The following is a 25,023-nucleotide window of genomic DNA, read 5'->3' on the forward strand; positions in this document are numbered from 1 at the left end:
CAGTGTGTCATTTACATTGAGAAAGAGAAAATATTACAAAGGCCTCCACTCCATTACACATCTTCATATACAACATATAATTTGTCCAACAAGGTTTGGGTCAATTCCATTTTAATTCCAGTTAATTCAAGAAGTATACAGAAATCCTAATTCTCGTCAATGCTTTTCATTGAGGACACAATGTGGAATTAGGTTTACTTTCTGAATTAACTAGAATTTAAATGGAATTAAACCCAACCCTGATGTCTAACTGTCTCTGACTCGGCCACAGAGTCATCTAGGGTCCAGGGACTTGCCCTCTAGGACCAGCTTGATCTCTTTGGCGTCCAGCGTTTCGTACGTTAGCAGAGCCTCAGCCAGCGTCTTGTGCTCGTCTCTGTATGTCTTCAAGAGGTTTTTGGCTCGCTCATACGAGTCCTGAATAAGATAGAGAATGATCATTGAATGTGACAGAAAATCTGAGCAGCCTATAAAATGTCAATTTTCAAAAGAAAGAGTGAATATTGAAAACTACTCTTCAGAATGTGGAATGATTATTATTAGTCGGTAAATACGATCCTTAACTAAATAGGATTTAAAATGTGGTCTTACATGAGCAGTGGGGGGAGGTTGGAGAAGCTTACCTTGAGCAGGACCCTCACTTCCTTTTCGATGGCAGCCTGAGTCTCAGGGCTCTGTTTAGTCAGGTCAGCATAGGTCATGACACCAAGCTGAAACAATGGAGTTTAGTCTCAAGTTAGGGGCAAACAAAATAATCATCATAAACGAACATCCTTGACTTTCTTGCACTTGTCTTTTCTGATAGCATCTTTATTGGGGGAAAATGGACTTACTTTGACATGTGGTTGTCTCACTTAGCGGCCTTTAGATGAATGCACTAACTGTAAGTAGCTCTGGATAAGAGCGTCCACTAAATTACTAAAAAGTAAATGTAAAAACGAACACTTATGCAACAGCTACTCCGTTATGAACCGTGGATAAACAGTGGAGGGCGGCGTGAGTTGCCAGGTCTGTGGCACAGTAAATAAATCCCTAATTTAATGGTTGGCGGAGAAGGTTAAGTATATGATTGGAACAAAAGAGTTAGACGGCTGGAGGAGAGTGATATCAATGACCCGCGAAGATTTAGGCTATCGACAAAAAACAAGTCTGTCCCGCTTACGAAATTGATCCCCCTTATGTGCTTCAAAATTAAATTTGAATCAAGAATTGGGCTGTTTGAGCTGCACATAACCTCAGTAGACCTATGGACTGTGGATACGAGGTGGGTAGTAGATTAAATCTCTCCGTTTTGAGTCGGAACACAGGGCTGAGGAAAGGATTAGGACAAAAGTCTGGAATGTGTGGGCACATACACACCAGCCACATCGCTGAGATCCCTCCAATCATGTGCAAAGCCTGAGAATGACATTTCTGCACAAAGGCAAATGCTACCTTCTTGTTGTACAGATATGGGCCTTATCTGAATTGGTGAAAAAGCCTTGTGACACGATATTAAATGGATTATCTAATATGCAGACTACTAGAATAGTTATGAACGATTTGTGTCTTCAATAACTGTCGTCAATCCACCATTTTATGCACATGAGGTATAATCCCTTACCTTGTCACTCATTCCGAACCTGGTCACCATCATCTTGGCTATTTTAGTTGCCCCGTCGAAGTCACTTGATGCTCCTGGAAAACAAAGCCACCACAATACAAGAGTAATGATGAGATAGCACATTTTTTTTAAAGGTTGAATCATAGAAATATCGATCATGCAAAAGGTATTTTCATAGCAGAATTAGCAATACATTTAAGAACTGCACTATCTCTAGTTCAGTTGGTAGAGCATAGCGGTTGCAACGCCAGGATAGTGGGTTCAATTCCCGGGACCACCCGTACGTAAAATGTATGCTCGCATGAATGTAAGTCACTTTGGAACAAAGCACCTACTAAATGGCATATATTAAAGCCTAACCAAACTAGGCTTTTCCTCACCGGTTGTGATGTAATCGTCGCCGAAGATGAGTTCCTCGGCCACGCGGCCGCCCATGCTGACGTCCATCTGGGCCAGGAGCTGAGCACGTGTCTCACTCCATTGGTCATTCTCTGGGAGCATGGACACCTGAACAGACGAGGACAAATTAGTTTGAGAGACAGACCATCCATCTTAGGTAAACCATTGCTTAATAGTACTTCTCTGTTCCTCCTGAATTGTTTTAAGGCAGGCCCAGAAGCCCCCTGGAGCTACAAACTGTGCTGCCAACATTGAAATATTAAACAGAAGCAAACTTCTTTGAGTAAGTCCAGGGCAACAGCGGTAAGAGGGGGGGCTAAGTCAGTGGTTCCCAAACTGTGCCCCCCCCCCACAAATGTTTTATTTTTTAAGGGAACTCAGTCCAGCTTTAAACTTACTCTTGACAGTTGTAATAGTAGAATGCACAAGGTGCAATTTCGAAATTGGGTAGTGCATCATCAGTTCCTCTTGTCGTGTTAGTCACTGCATACCGTAGAAAGATATTTATAAACTTGTTTATAACTTTGCAGGCTTTAAACCTGCAAAATTCTCTCCACCAACAAGAGGGGTGTGAAAAGCATGTGTCATGAACAGCGATTGTGCCCATAGAAACATTCATGGCGCCGGATGTTAATCAATGCTGGAAGGGGGGACCCAAGTGAAAAAGTTTGGGGTGCCCCGGGCTAAGTAACAGTAGAGGGACAATGCACCTATTCTGCAAGGTATTTTCCTGTATAACTAAGCACCTTCTGAGATCCTTGTATATAAAAATATGGCTTAGCAATTCGAAACACGTATGAAATTTAACAAATTATCAACATTTTCCTAATGATCTTACATGCTGGTTGTTATTTTGTCAATGGCATTGCTGATCAGAGAATTCATGTCAATGCAGGTGCAAACATTTCATGAAGACATACCAGGGCTTCAAACACTTTTGGCCAATCAAAATGCAATGCCCAGTCCTACTCACATGGCCGAGAGTGGGTCCACGGGGCATGATGGTGGCCTTGTTAATGGGCATGGCATCTTTTGTGTAATACGCCACAATGGCATGGCCTGACTCATGGTAGGCTGTGATTTGCTTGTTCTTCTTATCGATTTCCACACTCTTGCGCTCAGGGCCTTCAGTATACAGAGAAAGAAATGTAGTCCATCATTAATAGTTCAAGAGTCCACCTTTGATTAAGTCAAACACTCAACATCACTCACAGGTTTACTCCAGCATGTTTAACTGAATTCCAACCAGAGAAATAGGACTGCTCCTAAACGTCAAGCATTACAGTTATCAAACTGTAGGTCCTATAAAAGTATGGAACAAACTGAAGCAAAGCCCACCTATCCCTCAGAAAATATCTGTCCTAGAGAACGAGGGGGATCCTGACCTGACGTTCATTGACCTGACATTCTTACTGTCTAGATTAGAATGTTAAGCGCTCTCACATGGCAGGGTGTGTGTGTTTCTGAATCTGTATTTCTGTGAGTGTGTGTCTACGTGCATGTGTGACTACCCACCCATGAGGATCTTGTCCTTGGAGAACTCCAGTTCCTTCATGGTGACCAGGTCCAGGCCATCCACCGCTGCTTTCAGGGCCGCCTGGTTCACCAGGTTCTCCAGCTCCGCCCCAGTGAACCCCACCGTCCCCCTGGCAATGATTTCTGCGTTCACGTCTGAATGAACAGAGACAAAAGGAGGCTAATGTCAGTCTAAAACAGTGGGCTCTTTCATGCAGGAATTCAGGGGGGCAGCCGTGACACCAAGTGATTGGAACCTCTCAATGAGGTTGCTAGGTTTACCATGGCTAAAATACATGAGTCAGTTGATATACTCTCTAAGCCAGGGGTTTTAAAACCTCTCCTCCGGGACCCCCAGCCACTCCATGTATTTTAACTATTCCACAGCTAGCACACCTGATTGAACTTGTCAACTAATCATCAAACCCTTCACTAGGTGAGCTAGTTCAGGGCTACAACTAAATTGTCAAACATCTGGGGATCCCCGAGGAGAAGTTTGAAAACCGCTGGTCTAAGCAACCGATTTGAAACCTACTAGGATCCACTTTGATCTTCTGAAGGTACCAGTTGAGGATCTCCGTGCGTCCTTTCACGTCGGGCCGAGGGACAGTCACCTGCATGTCAAACCTCCCCGGTCTTATCAGCGCACTAACAAAAACAGGAGTAATGGGTTAATGATTCCATTGCTGACAGGTTGTATACATTTAGAACAAAGCAACTGCTCCAATCTCAAGTGTGTCAATGACAAACGCATTCTACAATCAAATGAAAAGCTTCTCTGTCAATGGGGCAAGCTTAAGAAATCTATTCAATCTGTAAAGCTGAAGGGTTACAGATTCCGCTATATAAATTTAAAGTAAATTTTCGATTGAGCCGACATATGCAACCTTATCCGTGAATGCAGTCTCTGCTAAAGCGGGAATATTGTCTTTAAAATGTAAATCACGCTCTAGAACTGAACTTTAGCGATGCGGATTGAATAGAACCCTAGGAGCGGCTCTATTTTCGACTCCATTCAAAATGGGTTTGTTCCATTTACACCGCTTTTTTCCGGCCCCGTGACCAGCTCTCAAGGAGAACTTTGAAGGCAACTTTTCCAGTAATCTCACCAAGAACATCTTTCACATCGAGGAGGATCATGGCCAAAGGCAGCATCTGATCTCTGGGCACATGGGAAGTGTAGTTCCCACTGTGCAATTTGCTTCAGTTAAAGGGGCAAACAGCAGTTGCTACATCCATTTTCGGGACTCATTAATTTAATGTATCCATTTATTTTTGAAGAATATAACTTATGCCGCTTAGTTCAACTGTTGTACCCCATCAGAAACCAAAATATAAGCTTGCTGGGGAGAACGCTTTGTTATCGTTTCAACTGCTGATTGCAGCTTTAAAGAGATAATTCAGGACTTTGCCAATGAAGCCCTTTATCTACTTCCCCAGAGTCTGATGAAATCGTGGATACCATTTTGATGTCTCACCGTGCACTTTGAAGGAAGTTGCTAGCTAGTTGTAGCGCAATTGCTAACTAGCATTAGCACAATGACCGGAAGTCTACAGTAACTGTTAGCATTGGCTCGCAAAACTACCTCCAACTTCCTTTAGAATGGATGCAGACATAAAAATGGTATCCATGAGTTCATCTGACTGGGGAAGTAGATAAAGGGCTTGATTGCCAAAATCCCGAAGTGTCCCTTTAAGCACCAGCCTTATTCCCATGTGACCCACATTTCATGTGTGATTTTGCATCTCTGAGCTGCTGAAATCCAGCAGTGTAAAAGCGACCCGTTGAACCTTTAAGACTTGGCGGCCAGCCAGTCAGCCAGATCCTGACAAAGGGACCAAGCCGACTGGCTGGTGAAAAGCCCATAGAAACACCAGTTACTACACACTGTAAACATACTTATCCAAAGCCTCTGCAAAGTTTGTAGCGCCAATAACGATGACACCTTCATTTGGTTTGAACCTGTAAAATATCAACACATTAAATAACGACAACGCAAGCCTTGTGATTAGCAACAGGGAAACTTAAGTCCAGCTTAATTTATCAAATTCTCTGATGCAACATATATATTCAGAATTTTTCTTACCCATCCATCTCTGCCAGTAGCTGGTTGATGGTCTGTCTGGAGTAGGGGTGCATTGGAGACTCAATCCGCTTTCCCCCCACACTGTCAAGCTCATCAATGAAGATAACACAAGGTGCATTGGCTTTTGCCTCTTCTGCAGACCAAACAGAGGGAAAGAGATTTAGGAGGTGTCTTGATAGCTTCCTTTGCTCAATTCTTCTAATTTGTGGACACTGATCAGAAAGGACTTGATAGGTGAAAGTCATGTGGTGGAAACCTATCAAGTCCTTTCACCAATCAGCTATCATCAAGATTGACAGGGTGAAGGATGGTCAGTCAGTGTATTGACACAGCTTTACATCTTTTCTGGGACTTACTGAAGAGGTTCCTGATGCGGCTAGCTCCAACACCAACAAACATTTCGTCAAATTCAGATCCCGAGGCGTAGAAGAAGGGGACGTCGGCCTCCCCGGCTACAGCCCGAGCCAGGAGTGTCTTCCCTGTGCCTGGGGGGCCGATCAGGAGGATGCCTGACAGAACGAGACAGGCCACAAATGAGCGCAACATGGATACATTGAAGGAATGAAGCAATGGGTAAAGGGTAGGACCCTACAGATCGGGGTGCAAGAAATAAGTAGAAGGAAAGAAGCTTGTGTGAGCTGGCGCTGGAGCCTGTTTCTGTAGCGTGAGGCAGCTTGATGTACAAGCACACCCACTGGACAGGACGCTAGTCTATCGCAAGGCCTTATCCTAAAACAGATCTCCTTAATGCTGAGTGCCAAGCAGAGACGCACCAGGTCCCATTTGTATTGTCTTTGGTAAGAACTGCCGTCTTTGTTTTGTTCTTGGCCTCAGCCGGGGATCGAACTCCCAACATTACAATCTTACGGCAGACACTAACCTCAAGGCCATAGTGTATTCTAAACATTTACAGAAAGACAGACCAACAGACTACCTTTAGGCAGCTTCCCTCCCAGCACAGTGAACTTCTGGGGGTTCCTGAGGAACTCGACCACGTCCTGCAGTTCGTTCTTGGCCTCCTCCGCCCCCTTGACGTGCTCAAACGTCACACTCTTCACCTGGACTGGGTCCACTTGCGAGTCCAGGCCTGATGTGGTGCGGAACCTCACTGTACAGCACAGACCCACAGCAACTCAGTCAGACCAATGACACCACCTGTGACTCTCTATTCATCAAGGAAACTATGCTAGACTATAATTTGCCATGAACTATTGTTTTTGTTCATACCACTTTCATCTTCCACACAAATGTATTGAAATAACTATTTACTTTTCAATCATTCATTGTTTAATGACCAAAGGTTACATTTCTGCTAAATAGCTAATTCCAGATATCTGACTGATAATTTAAAATATATTTTTCAGCATGATGAGGTATACAGCAGCACTTACAACTATTGCTCTTGATGAAGAAGCACAACACAAAAATCACAATAGGGTGATTCATGTAAGCGTAGGAATTGAATTAAAAACAAACCAGCATCAGAAAAGGAGCCTTTACCCGAGAGAAACGGGGTTCTTGACAGGCCGTAGACTCCCACGAGGAGGAGGACCAATAGAATCAGCCTGGTCCTCCTTAGTGAGTCTGTCAATGGAAGATGGAAGTATCACATTTATATATTTCTAAGTGATTTAGTTCAACTCCGCAGTGCCACCTTGTGAACACTTGGTGGAAATGCTAGTAGTGACCATGGGGTTAGTGCTTCACTGTAACTGGCAGTCATGATTGACATAAAGCATGGACAAATCTGCTAGGAGCTAAGGTATGGTTAAAATTAGCTGTCTTCACTTTAAAATATTTCTCAATGATGACTAACATTTCCTTTAAAAAGTGTCAATCTACATCACATGTTTTACTTTTAATATAATCATATTTACCTATTAATTCTTCAAGAATATAACTTAGAAATGCCTCATGAGCTTAGTTCAACTGTCGTACGCCATCAAAACCCAAAATATAAGATTGTTTTATTCCATTGTTTACAAACAATAATTGTAAAAAATCCTGTATAGCCTCAAAACATTGTCAAAACTATAATGTTGATGTCATGGATGGTCAGTCCTTGCATCTATAGTCTATGAATTTGAGTGGTTACATTTCTCCAGCCCCATCTCTCAGCTGTTTACCAAAAACAGTGGCGGGGTGTCTGCTTTGTTATTGTTTAAACTTTGCACCTTTAAAAAAAAAAAATCCTGTTAAGTCACTCTAGGAAGGGCATAATGCTGAGCGACTAAGAAGTAAATGTATTTATGTGATGTATGAAGAGAGTTGTGCGACGTGCCTTGTGTCCTCTGAGTGAAGGCCTGGGACTTCATGAAGCCCTCTGTGAAGCCAGACTTGAAAGCATCTTGTTGGTCACCTGGCAGGTTCTTCAGCTTTACCACTTGGTCAAGACTCTCTGCCTCCGGAGCCTTGTCTGGTCTCAGGAGGAGACCCTGTGACAGTGTGTGTGTGTGTTGTGAGAGAGTGGGAAAGAGATGCGTGTCAGCAGGTTAGTATGAGAGAAAAAAAGGGGGGGGGGGGGGGGGAGTGGTTGAATATGAAACAATGGGATTAATGGTCACAAGACATAAAAACGGGTCTTTCCACGTGATGGAGCGCAGTTAAAAAATAAAATAAAAATAGAGTGAAGAAATGTCCACTACACCATAAAGAACAAGGACAACTGCCACAGAGATAGTGGGTTTTGCCTATGAAACTAACTCTAAAACGGTGTTACAATGTTATAACATATCCCAGTAAAGTCCATCTTCACTTTGCAGGGAAACAAACATTTAGTGTGTTCGGTAAAATTGAAGACAACCGAACAGATACAGTGGGTTCATGCCAAACTCTGTCCAAGAGGGCATGTGGAGAGTGGATGTGTGACTTATGTGGTGGAACACTGGCTGACCTTCATGAAGGTTGTCGTGTATCCCTCTGGTTCCGCCGGCCCCGCGTAACCAGACTGCACACGTCTGCTCTTCCTCAGAGTCTTGAAGCCTCGGTTCTGGACCCTTACTGAGAGAGAGAGACCAAACACAAAATTAATTTCACTATGTTGTGTCACAGGGGGGAAAATATGATCACTTTTTAGAGGGGGGGGCAAATTTGTTTGCGCATCGCCCAGTGCCCCAGGTGGGTGGAGATTTCACTTCAGGACCAATGGAATGCTATAAAATGTGGAAACTACTCCCACCCAAGACACCCAGCATTGCAAAACAAACACAATGCGAGATGTCAGGATCTTGGAATGTGGTTTGTCCCAGAACATCTCATAGTGAAGAGCCCTGTGTTTTGCACAATCATGTAACAAAGTAAGAGTAAACCTTATCCAAAAATGAAAGTGATTGTCTGAGGATGGTGCTGATTTTTTTTTTTTAAAAGGCAGCTTGGCATGACATGATTATGCAAAGCACTACTCATTAGGGTTGTCAAGATACCAGAATTTTGACTTTGATTTGGACAACATCACAACACCGCAAAAAATAATATCACACACAAACATGTGTGTATACACACATATATGTACACATATGTATATATATATATACATACACACACACATATATATACACACATGCCAAAGTCACAGAATGGCACTTAAACCAATACAGGTGAATGCATGTGTGTGCATGCATTGAGTTACTGAGCTTGTTTTGGATGATTTCATGGGGCTACAGATGACAAACATTCGGTTTCACTTCCATTGGGGACTTACTGTACTGATCAACAACATTTGCATTGAAGTAGGTTACTTTAGAAAAGTGTGTGCCCTCTTTAACCAGTAATGACATGCACGAGGCAAAGAGCGGGGCAGCCTGTCTGAGCCCTGTTTGCTGAGGCAATAGATCATCTTTGGGAATGACGTGATTGAGACCGCAAATTAATAACATTTTGGTAGCAATGAAATCAGCTTGCAAATCAGCATATTTTGCATTATGGTTTGCAGATTATCACAGACAAAGTACTAGGATAGTCAGTTGATGTTTGCTTCAGCTGTAAGCTAGCAAGGAAAGTTAAACTACAAACTGGAAGCTATCTGTATCTTCTTGCATGCGTTACAAGTGTTTTAGCCTGTATGGACATTGTTTTGTGAACAATAATGAACAGTTTTAACACTAATATCAACAAGATAACCAATGTAAAACATACGGGGTCTGTAAAACGTATATAGGTTCTGTGAAATAGCAGTTACAAATAGAAATCAAACTGGATGGACATCAGAAATCAAGGACTCAAAACAAACAAAATAACTCTTGTAAAATAAATTGTCTGTCAAATGTGTATCATATGTATAAACTGAAGGTAGAAGCCTAAGTGCTATTGTTTATTAGTTTACTCCAATTGGGGGATGGGTTGGTAGGTTTTGCAGGGAATAATAAAGGTATATTCAAAAAAAAAGTATGTATATGTGTATATAAACTCAGCAAAAAAAGAAACATCCCTTTTTCAGGACCCTGTCTTTCAAAGATAATTCGTAAAAATTCAAATAACTTAACAGATCTTCATTGTAAAGGGTTTAAACACTATTTACCCTTAATGTTTAATGAACCATACACAATTAAATTAACATGCAGCTGTGGAACAGCCGTTAAGACACTAAAAGCTTACAGACAGTAGGCAATTAAGGTCACAGTTATGAACACTTAGGACACTAAAGAGGCCTTTCTACTGACTCTGAAAAACACCAAAAGAAAGATGCCCAGGGTCCCTGTCCATCTGTGTGAACGTGCCTTAGGCATGCTGCAAGGAGGCATGAGGACTGCAGATGTGAACAGGGCAATAAATTGCAATGTCCGTACTGTGAGACGCCTAAGACAGCGCTACAGGGAGACAGGACGGACAGCTGATTGTTCCTCGCAGTGGCAGACCACGTGTAACACCTGCACAGGATAGTTACATCCGAATATCACACCTGCGGGACAGGTACAGGATGGCAACAACAACTGCCCGAGTTATACCAGGAACGAACAATCCCTCCATCAGTGCTCAGACTGTCCGCAATAGGCTGAGAGAGGCTGGACTTAGGGCTTGTAGGCCTGTTGTAAGGCAGGTCCTCACCGGCAACAACGTCGCCTATGGGCACAAACCCCACCGTCGCTGGACCAGACAGGACTGGCAAAAAGTGCTCTTCACTGACGAGTCGCAGTTTTGTCTACCCAGGGGTGATGGTCGGATTCGTGTTTACCGTCGAATGAATGAGCGTTACACCGAGGTCTGTACTCTGGAGCGGGATCGATTTGGAGGTGGAGGGTCCGTCATGGTCTGGGGTGGTGTGTCACAGCATCATCGGACTGAGCTTGTTGTCATTGCAGGCAATCTCAACGCTGTGCGTTACAGGGAAGACATCCTCCTCCCTCATGTGGTACCCTTCCTGCAGGCTCATCCCAACATGACCCTCCAGCATGACAATGCCACCAGCCATACTGCTCGTTCTGTGCGTGAGTTCCTGCAAGACAGGAATGTCAGTGTTCTGCCATGGCCAGCGAAGAGCCCGGATCTCAATCCCATTGAGCACGTCTGGGACCTGTTGGATCGGAGGGTGAGGGCTAAGGCCATTCCCCCCAGAAACGTCCGGGAACTTGCAGGTGCCCTGGTGTAAGACTGGGGTAACAGCTCACAGCAAGACCTGGCAAATCTGGTGCAGTCCATGAGGAGGAGATGCACTGCAGTACTTAATGCAGCTGGTGGCCACACCAGATACTGTTACTTTTGACCCCCCCCTTTGTTCAGAGACACATTATTCCATTTGTTAGTCACATGTCTGTGGAACTTGTTCAGTTTATGTCACAGTTGTTGAATCTCGTTATGTTCATACAAATATTTACACATGTTAAGTTTGCTGAAAATAAACGCAGTTGACAGTGAGAGGACGCTTCTTTTTTTGCAGAGAGATAAATACACACACACACAGTGCCTTGTAAAAGTATTCACCCCCCTTGGCGTTTGTACTATTTCCTTGCATTACAACCTGTAATTTAAATGGATTTTTATTTGGATTTCATGTAATGGACATACACATTTTTTTTGATGAAGTGAAAAGAATTACTTGATTAAAATAAAATATAAAAAATTATAAAATGAAGTGGTGGGTGCATATGTATTCACCCCCTTTGCTATGAAGACCCTAAATAAGATATGGTGCAACCAATTACTACCTTCAGAAGTCACATTATTTAACTAATTAAGTCCACCTGCGTGCAATCTAAGTATCACAATATCTCAATATATATATATATACACACACACACTATATTTATATATACATACACACACACACACCTGTTCTGAAAGGCCCCAGAGTCTGCAATACTCCTAAGCAAGGAGCACCACCAAGCAACTGGCACCATGAAGAACAAGGAGCTCTCTAAACAGGTCAGGGACAAAGTTGTGGCGAAGTACAGATCAGGTTGGGTTATAAAAAAAATATCCGAAACTTTTTACATCCCACGGAGCACCATTGAATCCATTATTTAAAAAATGGAAAGAATATGGCACCACAACAAACCTGCCAAGAGAGGGCCGCCCACCAAAACTCACGGACCAGGTAAGGAGGGCATTAATTAGAGAGGAGACAAAAGATAACTCTGAACGAGCTGCAAAGCGCCACAGCGGAGATTGGAGTATCTGTCCATAGGACCACTTTAAGTCGTACACTCCACAGAGCTGGGCTTTAACGGAAGAGTGGCCAGAAAAAAGTAATTGCTTAAAGAAAGAAATAAGCAAACACGTTTAGTGTTCACCAATAGGCATGTGGGAGACTCCCCAAACATATGGAAGAAGGTAGACTAAAGTTGAGCTTTTTGGCTATCAAGGAAAACGCTATGTCTGGCGCAAACCCAATACGTCTCATCACCCCGAAAACAACATCCCCACAGTGAAGCATGGTGGTGGCAGCATCATGCTGTGGGGATGTTTTTCATCTGCAGGGACTGGGAAACTGGTCAGAATTGAAGGAATGATGGATGGCGCTAAATATGGGGAATTTCTTGAGAGAAACCTGTTTCAGTTTTCCAGAGATTTGAGACTGGGACGGAGGTTCTCCTTCCAGCAGGACAATGACCCTAGGCATACTGCTAAAGCAACACTCGAGTGGTTTAAGGGGAAACATTTAAAGGTATTGGAAATGCCAAGTCAAAGCCCAGACCTCAATCCAATTGAGAATCTGTGGTATGACAAAGATTTCTGTACACCAGCGGAACCCATCAAACTTGGAGGTGGAGCAGTTTGCCTTGAAGAATGGGCAAAAATCATAGTGGCTAGATGTGCCAAGCTTCTAGAGACATACCCCAAGAAACTTGCAGCTGTAATTGCTGCAAACGGTGGCTCTACAAAATATTGACTTTGGGGTGGTGAATAGTTATGCACGCTCATGTTCAGTTTTTTTGTTTGTTTCACAATAAAAAGTATTTTGCATCTTCAAAGTGGTAGGCATATTGTGTAAATAAAATGATACAAACCCCCCAAAAAATATATTTTAATTCCAGGTTTAAATACCAAGGGGGTGAATACTTTTGTAAGTCACTGTGTGTATGTATGTATCTACAGTTGCAGTTGGAAGTTTACATACACTTAGGTTGGAGTCATTAAAACTAGTTTTTTAACCACTCCACAAATTTCTTGTTAACAAACTATAGTTTGGCAAGTCGGTTAGGACATCTACGTTGTGCATGACAAGTCATTTTTCCAACAATTCTTTACAGACAGATTATTTAACTTCCCTGTATCACAATTCCAGTGGGTCAGAAGTTTACACGCACAAAGTTGACTGTGCCTTTAAACAGCTTGGAAAATTTCAGAAAATGATGTCATGGCTTTAGAAGCGTCTGATTTGACAAAATTTTTGTCATATGGAGGCGTTCCTGTGGATGTATTTCAAGGCCTACCTTCAAACTCAGTGCCTCTTTGCTTGACATCGGAAAATCAAAAGAAATCAGCCAAGACCGCAGGAAAATAAATTGTATACCACAAGTCTGGTTCATCATTGGGAGCAATTTCCAAACCCCTGAAGGTACCACGTTCATCTGTACAAACAATAGTACGCAAGTATAAACACCATGGGACCACGCAGCCGTCATACCGCTCAGGAAGGAGATGCGTTCTGTCTCCTAGAGATGAGCGTTCTGTCTCCTAGAGATGAACGTACTTTGGTGCAAAAAGTGCAAATCAATCCCAGAACAACAGCAAAGGACCTTGTGAAGATGCTGGAGGATACGGGTATAAAAGTAACTATATCCACAGTAAAACAAGTCCTATATCGACATAACCTGAAAGGCCGCTCAGCAAGGAAGAAGCCACTGCTCAAAAACCACCATAAAAAATCCAGACTACGGTTTGCAACTGCACATGGGGACAAGATTGGGTCTTCCAAATGGACAATGACCCCAATCATACTTCAAAAGTTGTGGCAAAATGGCTTAAGGACAACAAAGTCAAGGTATTGGAGTGGCCATCACAAAACCCTGACCTCAATCCTATAGAACATTTGTGGGCAGAACTGAAAAAGTGTGTGCGAGCAAGGAGGCCTACAAACCTGACTCAGTTACACCAGCTCGGTCAGGAGGAATGGGCCGAAATTCACCCAACTTATTGTGGGAAGCTTGTGGAAGGCTACCCGAAACATTTGACCCAAGTTAAACAATTTATAGGCAATGCTACCAAATACTAATAAAGCTGATCCAACCCTTAAAATAAAAATGTAAAAAACAGTTAACACTACTACATGCCATATGTCACATTAATTAAGTGTTAAAGTGATGCAGCCTAGACTCCCATTGCATACTAGTGGAGCAGGCACTAGACAACGACCTATAATCAGCTAAGCCGATATTGGCCTTTTCTAGTCCCTCCACATAGGAAAACTGCTGCTATGCCAGCCGCCACTGTACAATGTGGAGGAATGTCTAGCTGGGAAAATCAGCAGCAAGCTAGCTCATTCTACAACAGAAAGGTACAGTATTGAGAAAGATATGAATTGATACCGTGACCAAATTTTAAGTCTTGTTGCAAATACTAGTTTAGTTTCATTCACTAATAATGCTTACAATAAGCTAGCTAAGCAGATAGCTTTGTGACCTGTTAGCAAAAATTACAATAACTAACCCTTTCATCTATGGTTTTAGCTACCTAGCTATATTAGCAACTATGCTAGCTAGCTAGCTGGCTAGATGAACATGGTGCTAAGATATCAGATGGCAACAAGCCATCTGACTTCCGGTGTAACATTAGCTATTTGCTGGTGTGCTGATCTGAACTAGAGGTTGACCGATTATGATTTTTCAACGCCGATACCGATTATTGGAGGACCAGAAACAGCCGATACAGATTAAAATCGGCCAATTTTTTATTTATTTATTTGTAATATTGACAATTACAAAAATACTGAATTAACACTTATTTTAACTTATATAATACATCAATAAAATCTATTTAGCGTCAAATAAATAATGAAACATGTTCAATTTGGTTTAAATAATGCAAAAACAAAGTGTTGGAGAAGAAAGTAAAAGTGCAATATGTGCCATGTAAGAAAGCTGACGCTTAAGTTCCTTGCTCAGAACATGAGAACATATGAAAGCTGGTGGTTCCTTTTAACATGAGTCTTCAATATTCCCAGGTAAGAAGTTTAAGGTTGGAGTTATTATAGGAATTATAGGACTATTTCTCTCTATACGATTTGTATTTCATATACCTTTGACTATTGGATGTTCTTATAGGCACTTTAGTATTGCCAGTGTAACAGTATAGCTTCCGTCCCTCTCCTCGCTCCTACCTGGGCTCGAACCAGGAACACATCGACAACAGCCACCCTCGAAGCAGCATTACCCATGCAGAGCAAGGGGAACAACTACTCCAAGTCTCAGAGCGAGTGACGTTTGAAACGCTATTAGAGCGCACCCCGCTAACTAGCTAGCCATTTCACATTGGTTACACCAGCCTAATCTCAGGAGTTGATAGGTGTAACAGTATAACTTTACGTCGTCCCCTCGCCCCGACACGGGCGCGAACCAGGGACCCTCTGCACACATCAACAACGGTCGCCCACGAAGCATCGTTACCCATCGCTCCACAAAGGCCACGGCCCTTGCAGAGCAAGGGGAAACCCTACTTCAGGTCTCAGAGCAAGTGACGTAACCGATTGAAATGCTATTAGCGCGTACCCGCTAACTAGCTAGCCATTTCACATCCGTTACACTCACCCCCCTTTCAACCTCCTCCTTTTCCGCAGCAACCAGTGATCCGGGTCACGGCACCAATGTAACAGTATAACTTTACGTCGTCCCCTCGCCCCGACACGGGCGCGAACCAGGGACCCTCTGCACACATCAACAACGGTCGCCCACGAAGCATCGTTACCCATCGCTCCACAAAGGCCACGGCCCTTGCAGAGCAAGGGGAAACCCTACTTCAGGTCTCAGAGCAAGTGACGTAACCGATTGAAATGCTATTAGCGCGTACCCGCTAACTAGCTAGCCATTTCACATCCGTTACATAGGCTTGAAGTCAAACAGCAGCTGCTGGCAAACGCACGAAAGTGCTGTTTGAATGAATGCTTACGAGCCTGCTGGTGCCTACCATCGCTCAGTCAGACTGCTCTATCAAATCATAGACTTAATTATAACATAAGAACACACAGAAAAACGAGCCTTTGGTCATTAATATGGTCAAATCCGGAAACTATCATTTCGAAAACAAAACGTTTATTCTTTCAGTGAAATACGGAACCGTTCCGTATTTTATCTAATGGATGGCATGCCTAAGTCTAAATATTGCTGTTACATTGTACAACCTTCAATGTTATGTCATAATTATGTACAATTCTGGCAAATTAATTACGGCCTTTGTTAGGAATAAATGGACTTCACAGTTTGCAACGAGCCAGGCGGCCCAAACTGCTGCATATACCCTGACTGCTTGCACGGAACGCAAGAGAAGTGACACAATTTTCCTTGTTATAAGAAATTCATGTTAGCAGGCAATATTAACTAAATATGCAGGTATAAAAATATATACTTGTGTATTGATTTTAAAGAACGGCATTGATGTTTATGGTTATGTGCAACGACAGTGCTTTTTTCGCAAATGCGCTTGTTAAATCATCACCCGTTTGTCTAAGTAGGCTGTGATTCAATGAGAAATTAACAGGCACCGCATCGATTATATGCAACGCAGGACACGCTAGATAAACTAGTAATATCATCAACCATGTGTAGTTAACTAGTGATTATGTTAAGATTGATTGTTTTTTATAAGACAAGTTTAATGCTAGCTAGCAACTTACCTTGGCTTCTTGCTGCCCTCGCGTAACAGGTAGTCAGACTGCCACGCAGGCTCCTTGTGGAGTGCAATGTAAGGCAGGTGGTTAGAGAGTTGGACTAGTAACCGGAAGGTTGCAAAAACGAATCCCCGAGCTGACAAGGTCGTTCTGTCCCTGAACAAGGCAGTTAACCCACCGTTCCTAGGCCGTCATTGAAAATAAGAATGTGTTCTTAACTGACTTGCCTAGTTAAATAAAAGGTGTTAAAATATTTGATTTGATTTAAAACAAATTAAAATTAAAAAGTCGGCAAATCGGTGTCCAAAAATAATGATTTTCAATTGTTATGAAAACTTGAAATCGGCATAATTAAAATCGTCCATTCCGATTCATCGGTCGACCTCGAATCTGAACAGCCGCAATCGTATCCGTAAATTGACAGTTTATAGTCGGATTACAGGCGTGACATGCTGGAGTGATGCTTCAACAGAAATGTTGATCAGTAGGCTAATATAAATCCCAAATGGAAGGGAAACAGATTGTCGTCTGTTGCACCATAGACTCCACACTATTGAATATGCATTCACCTGTAAGAAGGCCTATGCCGTCTTAATTTACACAGTTTATCAAGAGAATTACCATTCAAATAAAAATGATGTATACCGAACAGAAATATAAACGCAACTTGTAAAGTGTTGTAAACTTATAAAGTGTTGTAAAGTGTTGGACATGAGCTGAAATAAAATATCCCCGAAATGTTCCATATGCACAAAAAGCTTATTTCTCTCAAATGTTGTGCACAAATTTATTTACATCCCTGTTAGTTAGCCTTTCTCCTTTGCCAAGAATCCAGCCACCTGTCAAGTGTGGCATATCAAGAAGCTGATTAAACAGCATGAAATAAAAGGCCACTAAAATGTGTAGTTTTGTCACAACACAAGGCCAGATGTCTCAAGTTTGCGGGGACGTACAATTGGCATGCTGACTGCAGGAATGTCCAACAACTATTGCCAGATAATTTAATGTTCATTTCTCTACCATAAGCTGCCTCCAATGTCATTTTAAAGAATTTGGCAGCATGTTCAACCAGCATCAGACCATGTGTAACGACACCAGCCCAGGACCTCAACAGCTTCTTCCCCTGAGGTGAAACTGAGGAGTATTTCTATCTGTAATAAAAGCCTTTTTGTGGGGGAAAACTCATTCTCAGGCCTACGCCCTACCAGGGCCCAATTTATTTATTTCAATTGCCCGATTTCCTCCTATGAACTGTAACTCAGTAAAATCTTTGAAATGTGTGCATGTTGCATATATATTTTTATTCAGTATTGTTAGATTGGTAAAAACTTAGTCAACTGTATTGTTTGATTTGAAAATTCCCATGAGGGTTGCTAGGTACATTCCACAGATGAGGACCACATTTATGGTTCCTTACCAGGCCAGTATTGGAGCGCTGAACAGACGACTTGTAGAGGACTCTGGTTTGGTCTGTGGAACATTGGCGATCCAAAAACACCCAACTTTGTGTTTGACAACCCTATGGAAATGAATACAAAAGGTCAACATAAGACTACCACAAATACACAAGTGCTAATGACTGCTTGTTATAATTTTACTGCAAATATACCAACATTCTTAATACACACAGGAAACGGTTAAGAGTGAAAACACAGCAGTGTTGCAGTCATTGACACAAACCGCTGTGCCTGGCACCTACTACCACACCACGTTCAAAGGCACTTACATTTTTGTCTTGCCCATTCACCCTCTGAATGGCGCACACACACAATCCATGTCTCAATTGTATCAGGGCTTAACAATCCTTCACTGATTGGATTTAACAAGTGACATCAATAAGGGATCATAGCTTTCACCTGGTCAGTTGTCATGGAAAGAGCAGGTGTTCTTAATCTTTTGTATACTCAGTATACACCCAACCACATAAACCTCCTCACCATGTTTGTTGTGGAAGAAAGATTCTGCGGAGACATGGGACGTCCTCCATCTTGAGGTGGCTGGGCCGTCCTCCGAGCCCAGTGAGGGCAGTAACCTGTTCAGCAGCTCATCCAACTGACCCACCCTCAGGTCTGACAGACCCAGGTCCCTTAGGTTCACAGCGGGCTGTGGGGACAGGAAGTCAGTGTGAAGGACACAACTGTAATAATGACGTAGCGTTAGCTAGCCTGGTCTCTGATCTGTTAGTGGTGTGTGCATAGTCAACTCACGACCACAGGGGTTGCCTTTTGCAACCCGTACCCTAGCTTACTGTTCCCTCATTTAATAGTAATTGGAATTTAAAAGGGAGTGGTCAAAGGTAGCACCATTTGGTAGATAATTTGATCTGATGGCAATCCAGTACAGTATGACAGAATATAGTAAAAAGATGGCAATAGAATAAAGGCATGAGATCAAGGCTAAGTTGAACCCTTTGAACTGAAATGGGGCTACTTGACCAATGTCCTAAGAGGCTGAACTAGCACATATGTTGGCACTCATCCAAGTGAAACACAAGATAGGTCCCCAGCATTGAGTACTATGTTATGTATAAGCCCTTGATCATGACTCATTTTCATTACACATAAGAGTCATTGGACAAAGGCATCTTCTGTACAGGGGAGTTTTGTTAAGAGCCCCAATGCTCAATTTGAACATTAACACGTGTCGCTTATGGAACGGTTTTGGAAGCATATATCAGCGAGAAATCATTTTCAAAAATCAAACATTTAAATTGATACACACCTTGATAGGGTTAGTGTTCTGACACTGCCATAATCTCCATGTTACAGCGCTTGTTTATTGAAAACAGACAAGAAGACCTGTGCTAATTAGTCATCTAGCATGCTCCGAACACCTGTGTGTAAGCAGTGTAGCAGAAATTTAGTTGTCAGATGGAGGCACCCATAGCTGTATGGATCTGTGCAAAACTGCTACAGTAAGGGTATATTTTTTATTTGAAGGATTCTTTTCTCCCTGATGAAAGATTAGGGCCATATGCTTTAACAAGCCACATCGCAAGTGATGACTGACGTTTCTAAATGTTTTAACAAAGAGACGGGATTGTAGATCACGTGAGCTAGTTGTGGGCGAAGCTAAAAACTGGCTGAAAACTGTAGGGAGAGGGCAGAATGCCGCCTCAAGTTTGAGAGTTAGTTACGTTTATGTTGTTCCATGCTATTAATATACAAGGTCGTTGTCTAGCAGTGATGTAGGGGTGTCGCCACCTATGCAAGCCAGGCTTTGAAATGATGTGCTGATGCAATTGTAAGGGACTTTCCTCAGGCCGAGTTACAACAGATAATGAAAGTTCTCTTGTACGAGCCCAAACATCTGCAAATATGTTTGACTCCAGTGGCCATGATGATCTCTAGCCAATTGATGAGGAAAAATAACACCAGCACATTGGAGTGCTGTGAGTGACATATCTGCAATGAGGCTGTAACTTATCCTCAGTGGCCATGTATCATGATATTGATACGTTTAGTGAAAGTCACACATTAGATCTTTAACCTCAACATAGACACGTGTTCGCTTGCGGAGCTACACCGAGCCTGTAAGATCTGGTGGCACTGTACACACACCATGGGCGTATTCAATACCCATTCTGTTGCAAAACATTTATTTTTTATTTTTTAAAGGAAGCAAACGGAACAAAATGGGGAGGGACCTACATGAATTTGTCCCATAGAAACTGGTTTTAGACTAATGATTACACCCCAGGAGTAAAAAAACAAACCTTTTATGCATGTTACACGTTAGTCAGTCTAAAGTCAAACTGGGGCTCCTGAGGATAGTGTATGGGGTTTGGGTTAGTTGTGTAGTTAAGCTGCTTTCATGCAAGCTACAGCGCAAAGGTTGACACAGCTTGTGTAAATTGAGAGGCTTCTCCAGTCAGAGGGAGAACTGCAACAGTGTTTCGCCAGAAATAGGCAGAGGGTATAACAAGAGGAATCTCTTATAACTGTTTACCACGAAGTAGGCTAATTTTATGGGCAAGACTAAGGGGACTTTTCTAACCAGCATCCTAGCCAAATTCTATGACTGACCCTTACCTTAAGCTTAACCAAACCCCTAACCTTAATCCTAACCTAATTTTAATTGGAAAATAAAATATTGCAGACCTGCCAACCCTGTTTAACTTTTTAGAGTACCAGACGCACGCGGCAAATTGGAGATTCAACTCGCGCGCAGCACACACCGAATTGGGGATCCCTTTCGCCACTGCACGCTCATGCGCGCAGTGTTTGTGAGTCATTGCAATTATAGAAATGCGCCAAATCTAGTCTATAAAAGGTTTGAATACTTTGACTGCATTCCATTTACACATATGGTAAAAGTCACTAACAAGATCTAATTAGAAGCACAGAAAGTGCCTTTATTCTTGGAGTTTTCAAAATTGTATTAAATAAATAATAAATGGGGCGGCAGGTAGCCTAGTGGTTAGAGCGTTAAGCCAGTAACCGAAAGGTTTCTAGATCGAATCCCCGAGCTGAAAAGGTACAAATCTGTCCTTCCGCCCCTAAACAAGGCAGTTAACCCACTGTTAACTGCCTTGTTCTTAACTGATGTGTCTAGTTAAATAACAATGAAAAAAAAAATGTAAAGTTATTTGGTTAGGTACAAAATGTACAAACGTCTTATCCACGATAAAAAAGAAATGTCACTGATATGATAACAAATGTTTGAAGCAGAGCATCAGTATCAAATAAACATGTTATCCATAATACAAACGAAAAAGCTATGATAGGAAACAGTGGGTGAGAACAAATCTTCTGGAGACCTTCAAAATGTTCAGGAAATCATTTCCTCAACAGATTTGCCTGGTAGCTAGCAGATTTAACCTTACACAGCAGGTCATCTGGGTAGACTTCTCTGTGGCAAACAGTTCCTCTGACAGCTTTACTGACTGGCTGCAATAACAAGGACTTGCTAAATTAGCTGCTCATTTTGTTATTGCATGGGACCTATGCTTACTTGTTTTTCATGAGCACATGTGCTTAGACAAACCTCTCAAACAGGGCCAATCACTAGGGCCAGCTCACAAGTATTGGCTTTTTAGACACAGATCCGAATCAACACAAAGCAAAACCATTTTGAAAATAAAATAAAATATCGCATCGACACAGCCCGCAAACTGGCTACACAAAGTGTAAGTAGGCTACCGCAAAGGGAATCTGAACGCTGTTCGCTAGAAGAGTTCGCTGTCGCTATGTAAAAGGTGCCTATTGTATTTCTTTGCAGTGACAAGATGTTTATATTTATTTTTTATTATACTTTTGTCATGTTTTCTTGTGACGTGGATCATAATTACATTTACAGTCTATCAGGTTACGTGATCCTCGTAATGTTATGTGGAAAATACAACTAATGTAACGCAGAATTAAATGTATATCACACTCGCACAAATGTATTTGCATTTAATTTCTTTCACTAGCAAATGAGAGTGAACTGCTGGCACTTTAGAGCCCACTGAATGTCCATCTTATGTTCGCTAACGTTAGCTTGAAACAATTAGTGTTTACCTTTCCACAACACATGGAGTCGAAATGGGATTTGTCCATGTGTTAACGTACAGCTGACAGTCGGCAAACTCAGCATCACAACAAACAGGAGGAGGGACAGACACGGGGTAGCTACGTCGAATAATGATGTATTAAATCTCCATGTCCATTGACACAAACGCCGTACATGTCTGTGTGTTGCAGCTCGAGAAACGGGATGCTAGATTTAATCAGGTGAAACATTTTTTATTAAAATGTAAAAGTATATATGTATATTTTAAAAAACAGGCCCGTTTCATTTCTGCGTACTTTTAACTCGGATCTCGTACATGGACAGAGAATTGCGTAGTTGGTACGCAAAATGCGTGCATGTTGGCAGGTCTGGAAGTCAGCCAAGTCCCCTTAGTTTACCTCTGTGAGCAGAGGGTCCTGCTCTGGTGTGACATCTTTTTGCAGACCCTGGACAGAAGCTGTTGCCGTGGAGCTGGCTGAATTCTTCAGGGAATGAAGGGCATTGATGAGTTGCCCAATGAGTTGACTTGTTACCTAGGAGACAGACCAGAGAGATGGAGACATTGGAAATTCATGAGACATACATGACTTGTGAAGGCATATTGTTCTGATAAACAACAGTACTGGTGTGGATAACTGCCAAGTTGTAGGCTATGCATCTACATACTACTAGTCAGTAGCTTCCCTATAACGTTAACCAACTGACCTGTTTTGACATCTGTGGATATTAATTTATACTATGTTAAACATTTTCTACATTCTCATGCCATTGACAGAGTGGTCGGTTATGACATCAGTATTGTCATTCACAGGCAGGTGCAAATCAAGCTATGCTGTTACCGCAATAGCTGGATTATGCAATTGATTGATATTATACTATGGCATAACCAATTATGGTTTTTAAATACTGTAGCTTAAAATAAACTAGTTGACGTTAGCTAGCTGGCCAATTTAACTTCGTCGTTACTAGACTCACTACGGTAGTTGGTAACTACGTTAACTGGCTAGTTGGCTAGCTAGCACTACGAAGTGCTGAAGTTGGTGGCTAACTAGATAACCGTATGGTGCGGTGGACCAGCTGGTGACAGCTAGCTAATGCTAAATTGTACCTCATTGTTAGCATTATAGCCTGGTCCACCAGGCTACCTAGCTAAACAAGCTTGATAAGATAGCCGTACGTCTAAATGTCTAGTTATCTAACTTAAATAGATAACTTTAACAGCTAAATGCATGTGTTGTCGCTTATATCTAGCTAATTTAGTTAGCTGCTAGCACTTTCAAGCAGCTAGCTAACGTAGCTAGGTTATATCAGTCAGCTAACGTTAACAGTAGCTAACTATGATAGCTAATCACTGTGAGTGTCAACTGCTTTACCTGTGGCTGGAACGTCGTCGAGAAGGAAAACATTATCACAGCAACTTGAGGGTTGGTATGTGACGACAGACCCTCAATGTTACTGAATATACCAACTCCTCCTGGGCACTCTGCTATTTTTCTCTCCTGTGACTCAACTAGGTACTTTCTGATGAAAATGGCTTCTCAAAGGTCAACAACGTTACGTGACACACGTCTGGAAGAAATTACTACCGGTTGGAACCAACGATGTATATAAACCTTGGATAGCATTTGCCACCGGTCGACCATATTGGTACACAATCAATCAATCAATCAATTTTATTTTATATAGCCCTTCGTACATCAGCTAATATCTCGAAGTGCTGTACAGACACCCAGCCTAAAACCCCAAACAGCTAGTAATGCAGGTGTAGAAGCACGGTGGCTAGGAAAAACTCCCTAGAAAGGCCAAAACCTAGGAAGAAACCTAGAGAGGAACCAGGCTATGAGGGGTGGCCAGTCCTCTTCTGGCTGTGCCGGGTGGAGATTATAACAGAACTATGCCAAGATGTTCAAAAATGTTCATAAGTGACAAGCATGGTCAAATAATAATCATGAATAATTTTCAGTTGGCTTTTCATAGCCGATCATCAAGAGTTGAAAAACAACAGGTCTGGGACAGGTGGCGGTTCCATAACCGCAGGCAGAACAGCTGAAACTGGAATAGCAGCAAGGCCAGGCGGACTGGGGACAGCAAGGAGTCACCACGGGCGGCAGTCCCGACGCATGGTCCTAGGGCCCAGGTCCTCCGAGAGAAAGAAAGAGAGAAGGAGAAAATTAGAGAGAGCCAAGATTTTCAAAATTTCCATAAATCCTACACCCCAGTAGGAGCAGTCCTCCATAGGAATGAATGGAATTCTTCAGTATTTTTATTTATTTTATTTCACCTTTATTTAACCAGGTAGGCTAGTTGAGAACAAGTTCTCATTTGCAACTGCGACCTGGCCAAGATAAAGCAAAGCAGTTCGACACATACAACAACAGAGAGTTACACATGGAATAAACAAACATACAATCAATTATACAGTAGAAAAATCTATATACAGCATGTGCAAATGAGGTAGGATAAGAGAGGTAAGGCAATAAATAGGCCATGGTGGCGAAGTAATTACAATATAGCAATTAAACACTGGAATGGTAGGATGTGCAGAAGATGAATGTGCAAGTAGAGGTACTGGGTTGCAAAGGAGCAAGATAAATAAATAAATACAGTATGGGGATGAGGTAGATTGGATGGGCTATTTTACAGATGAGCTATGTACAGGTGCAGTGATC

General features: G+C 42.2%; 1 protein-coding gene across 2 annotated transcripts; it reads right to left on the reverse strand.

Annotated features, from left to right (window-relative positions):
• Positions 1–123: 123 nt before the first annotated feature.
• Positions 124–23,906, reverse strand: LOC139531844 (ATP-dependent zinc metalloprotease YME1L1-like). Of its 2 annotated transcripts, none has more exons than XM_071328730.1 (18): positions 23,728–23,906; positions 22,753–22,887; positions 18,799–18,964; positions 18,279–18,380; positions 8,498–8,604; positions 7,886–8,039; positions 7,105–7,188; positions 6,539–6,712; positions 5,961–6,113; positions 5,605–5,737; positions 5,418–5,480; positions 4,053–4,165; positions 3,518–3,673; positions 2,976–3,127; positions 1,984–2,110; positions 1,604–1,677; positions 624–710; positions 124–417 (listed from the first exon to the last, which is right to left on the reverse strand). In XM_071328730.1, the coding sequence occupies exons 1-18, from the start codon at positions 23,758–23,760 to the stop codon at positions 274–276; spliced, it is 2,157 nt and encodes a 718-aa protein (XP_071184831.1). In that variant the 5' UTR covers positions 23,761–23,906; the 3' UTR covers positions 124–273. The 2 variants fall into 2 exon arrangements, with proteins under 2 accessions (XP_071184831.1, XP_071184830.1); XM_071328729.1 differs by having other exon boundaries at positions 7,081–7,188.
• Between the last annotated feature and the right edge of the window lie 1,117 nt (positions 23,907–25,023).

The sequence above is a fragment of the Salvelinus alpinus genome, chromosome 10 (genome assembly GCF_045679555.1).
Source record: "Salvelinus alpinus chromosome 10, SLU_Salpinus.1, whole genome shotgun sequence".
Taxonomy (NCBI): Eukaryota; Metazoa; Chordata; class Actinopteri; order Salmoniformes; family Salmonidae; genus Salvelinus; species Salvelinus alpinus.

Bases quoted from the DNA above. Each gene is read 5' to 3' on its own strand.
- LOC139531844 (XM_071328729.1), bottom strand. From the start codon at position 23,760: ATGTTTTCCTTCTCGACGACGTTCCAGCCACAG. The intron at 5,481-5,604 runs GTAAGAAAAATT...GATATTTTACAG, and splicing joins CTACTGGCAGAGATGGATGG to GTTCAAACCAAATGAAGGTG. The intron at 2,111-2,975 runs GTGAGTAGGACT...TCGTCTGTTCAG, and splicing joins GTGGACCCACTCTCGGCCAT to GTGTCCATGCTCCCAGAGAA.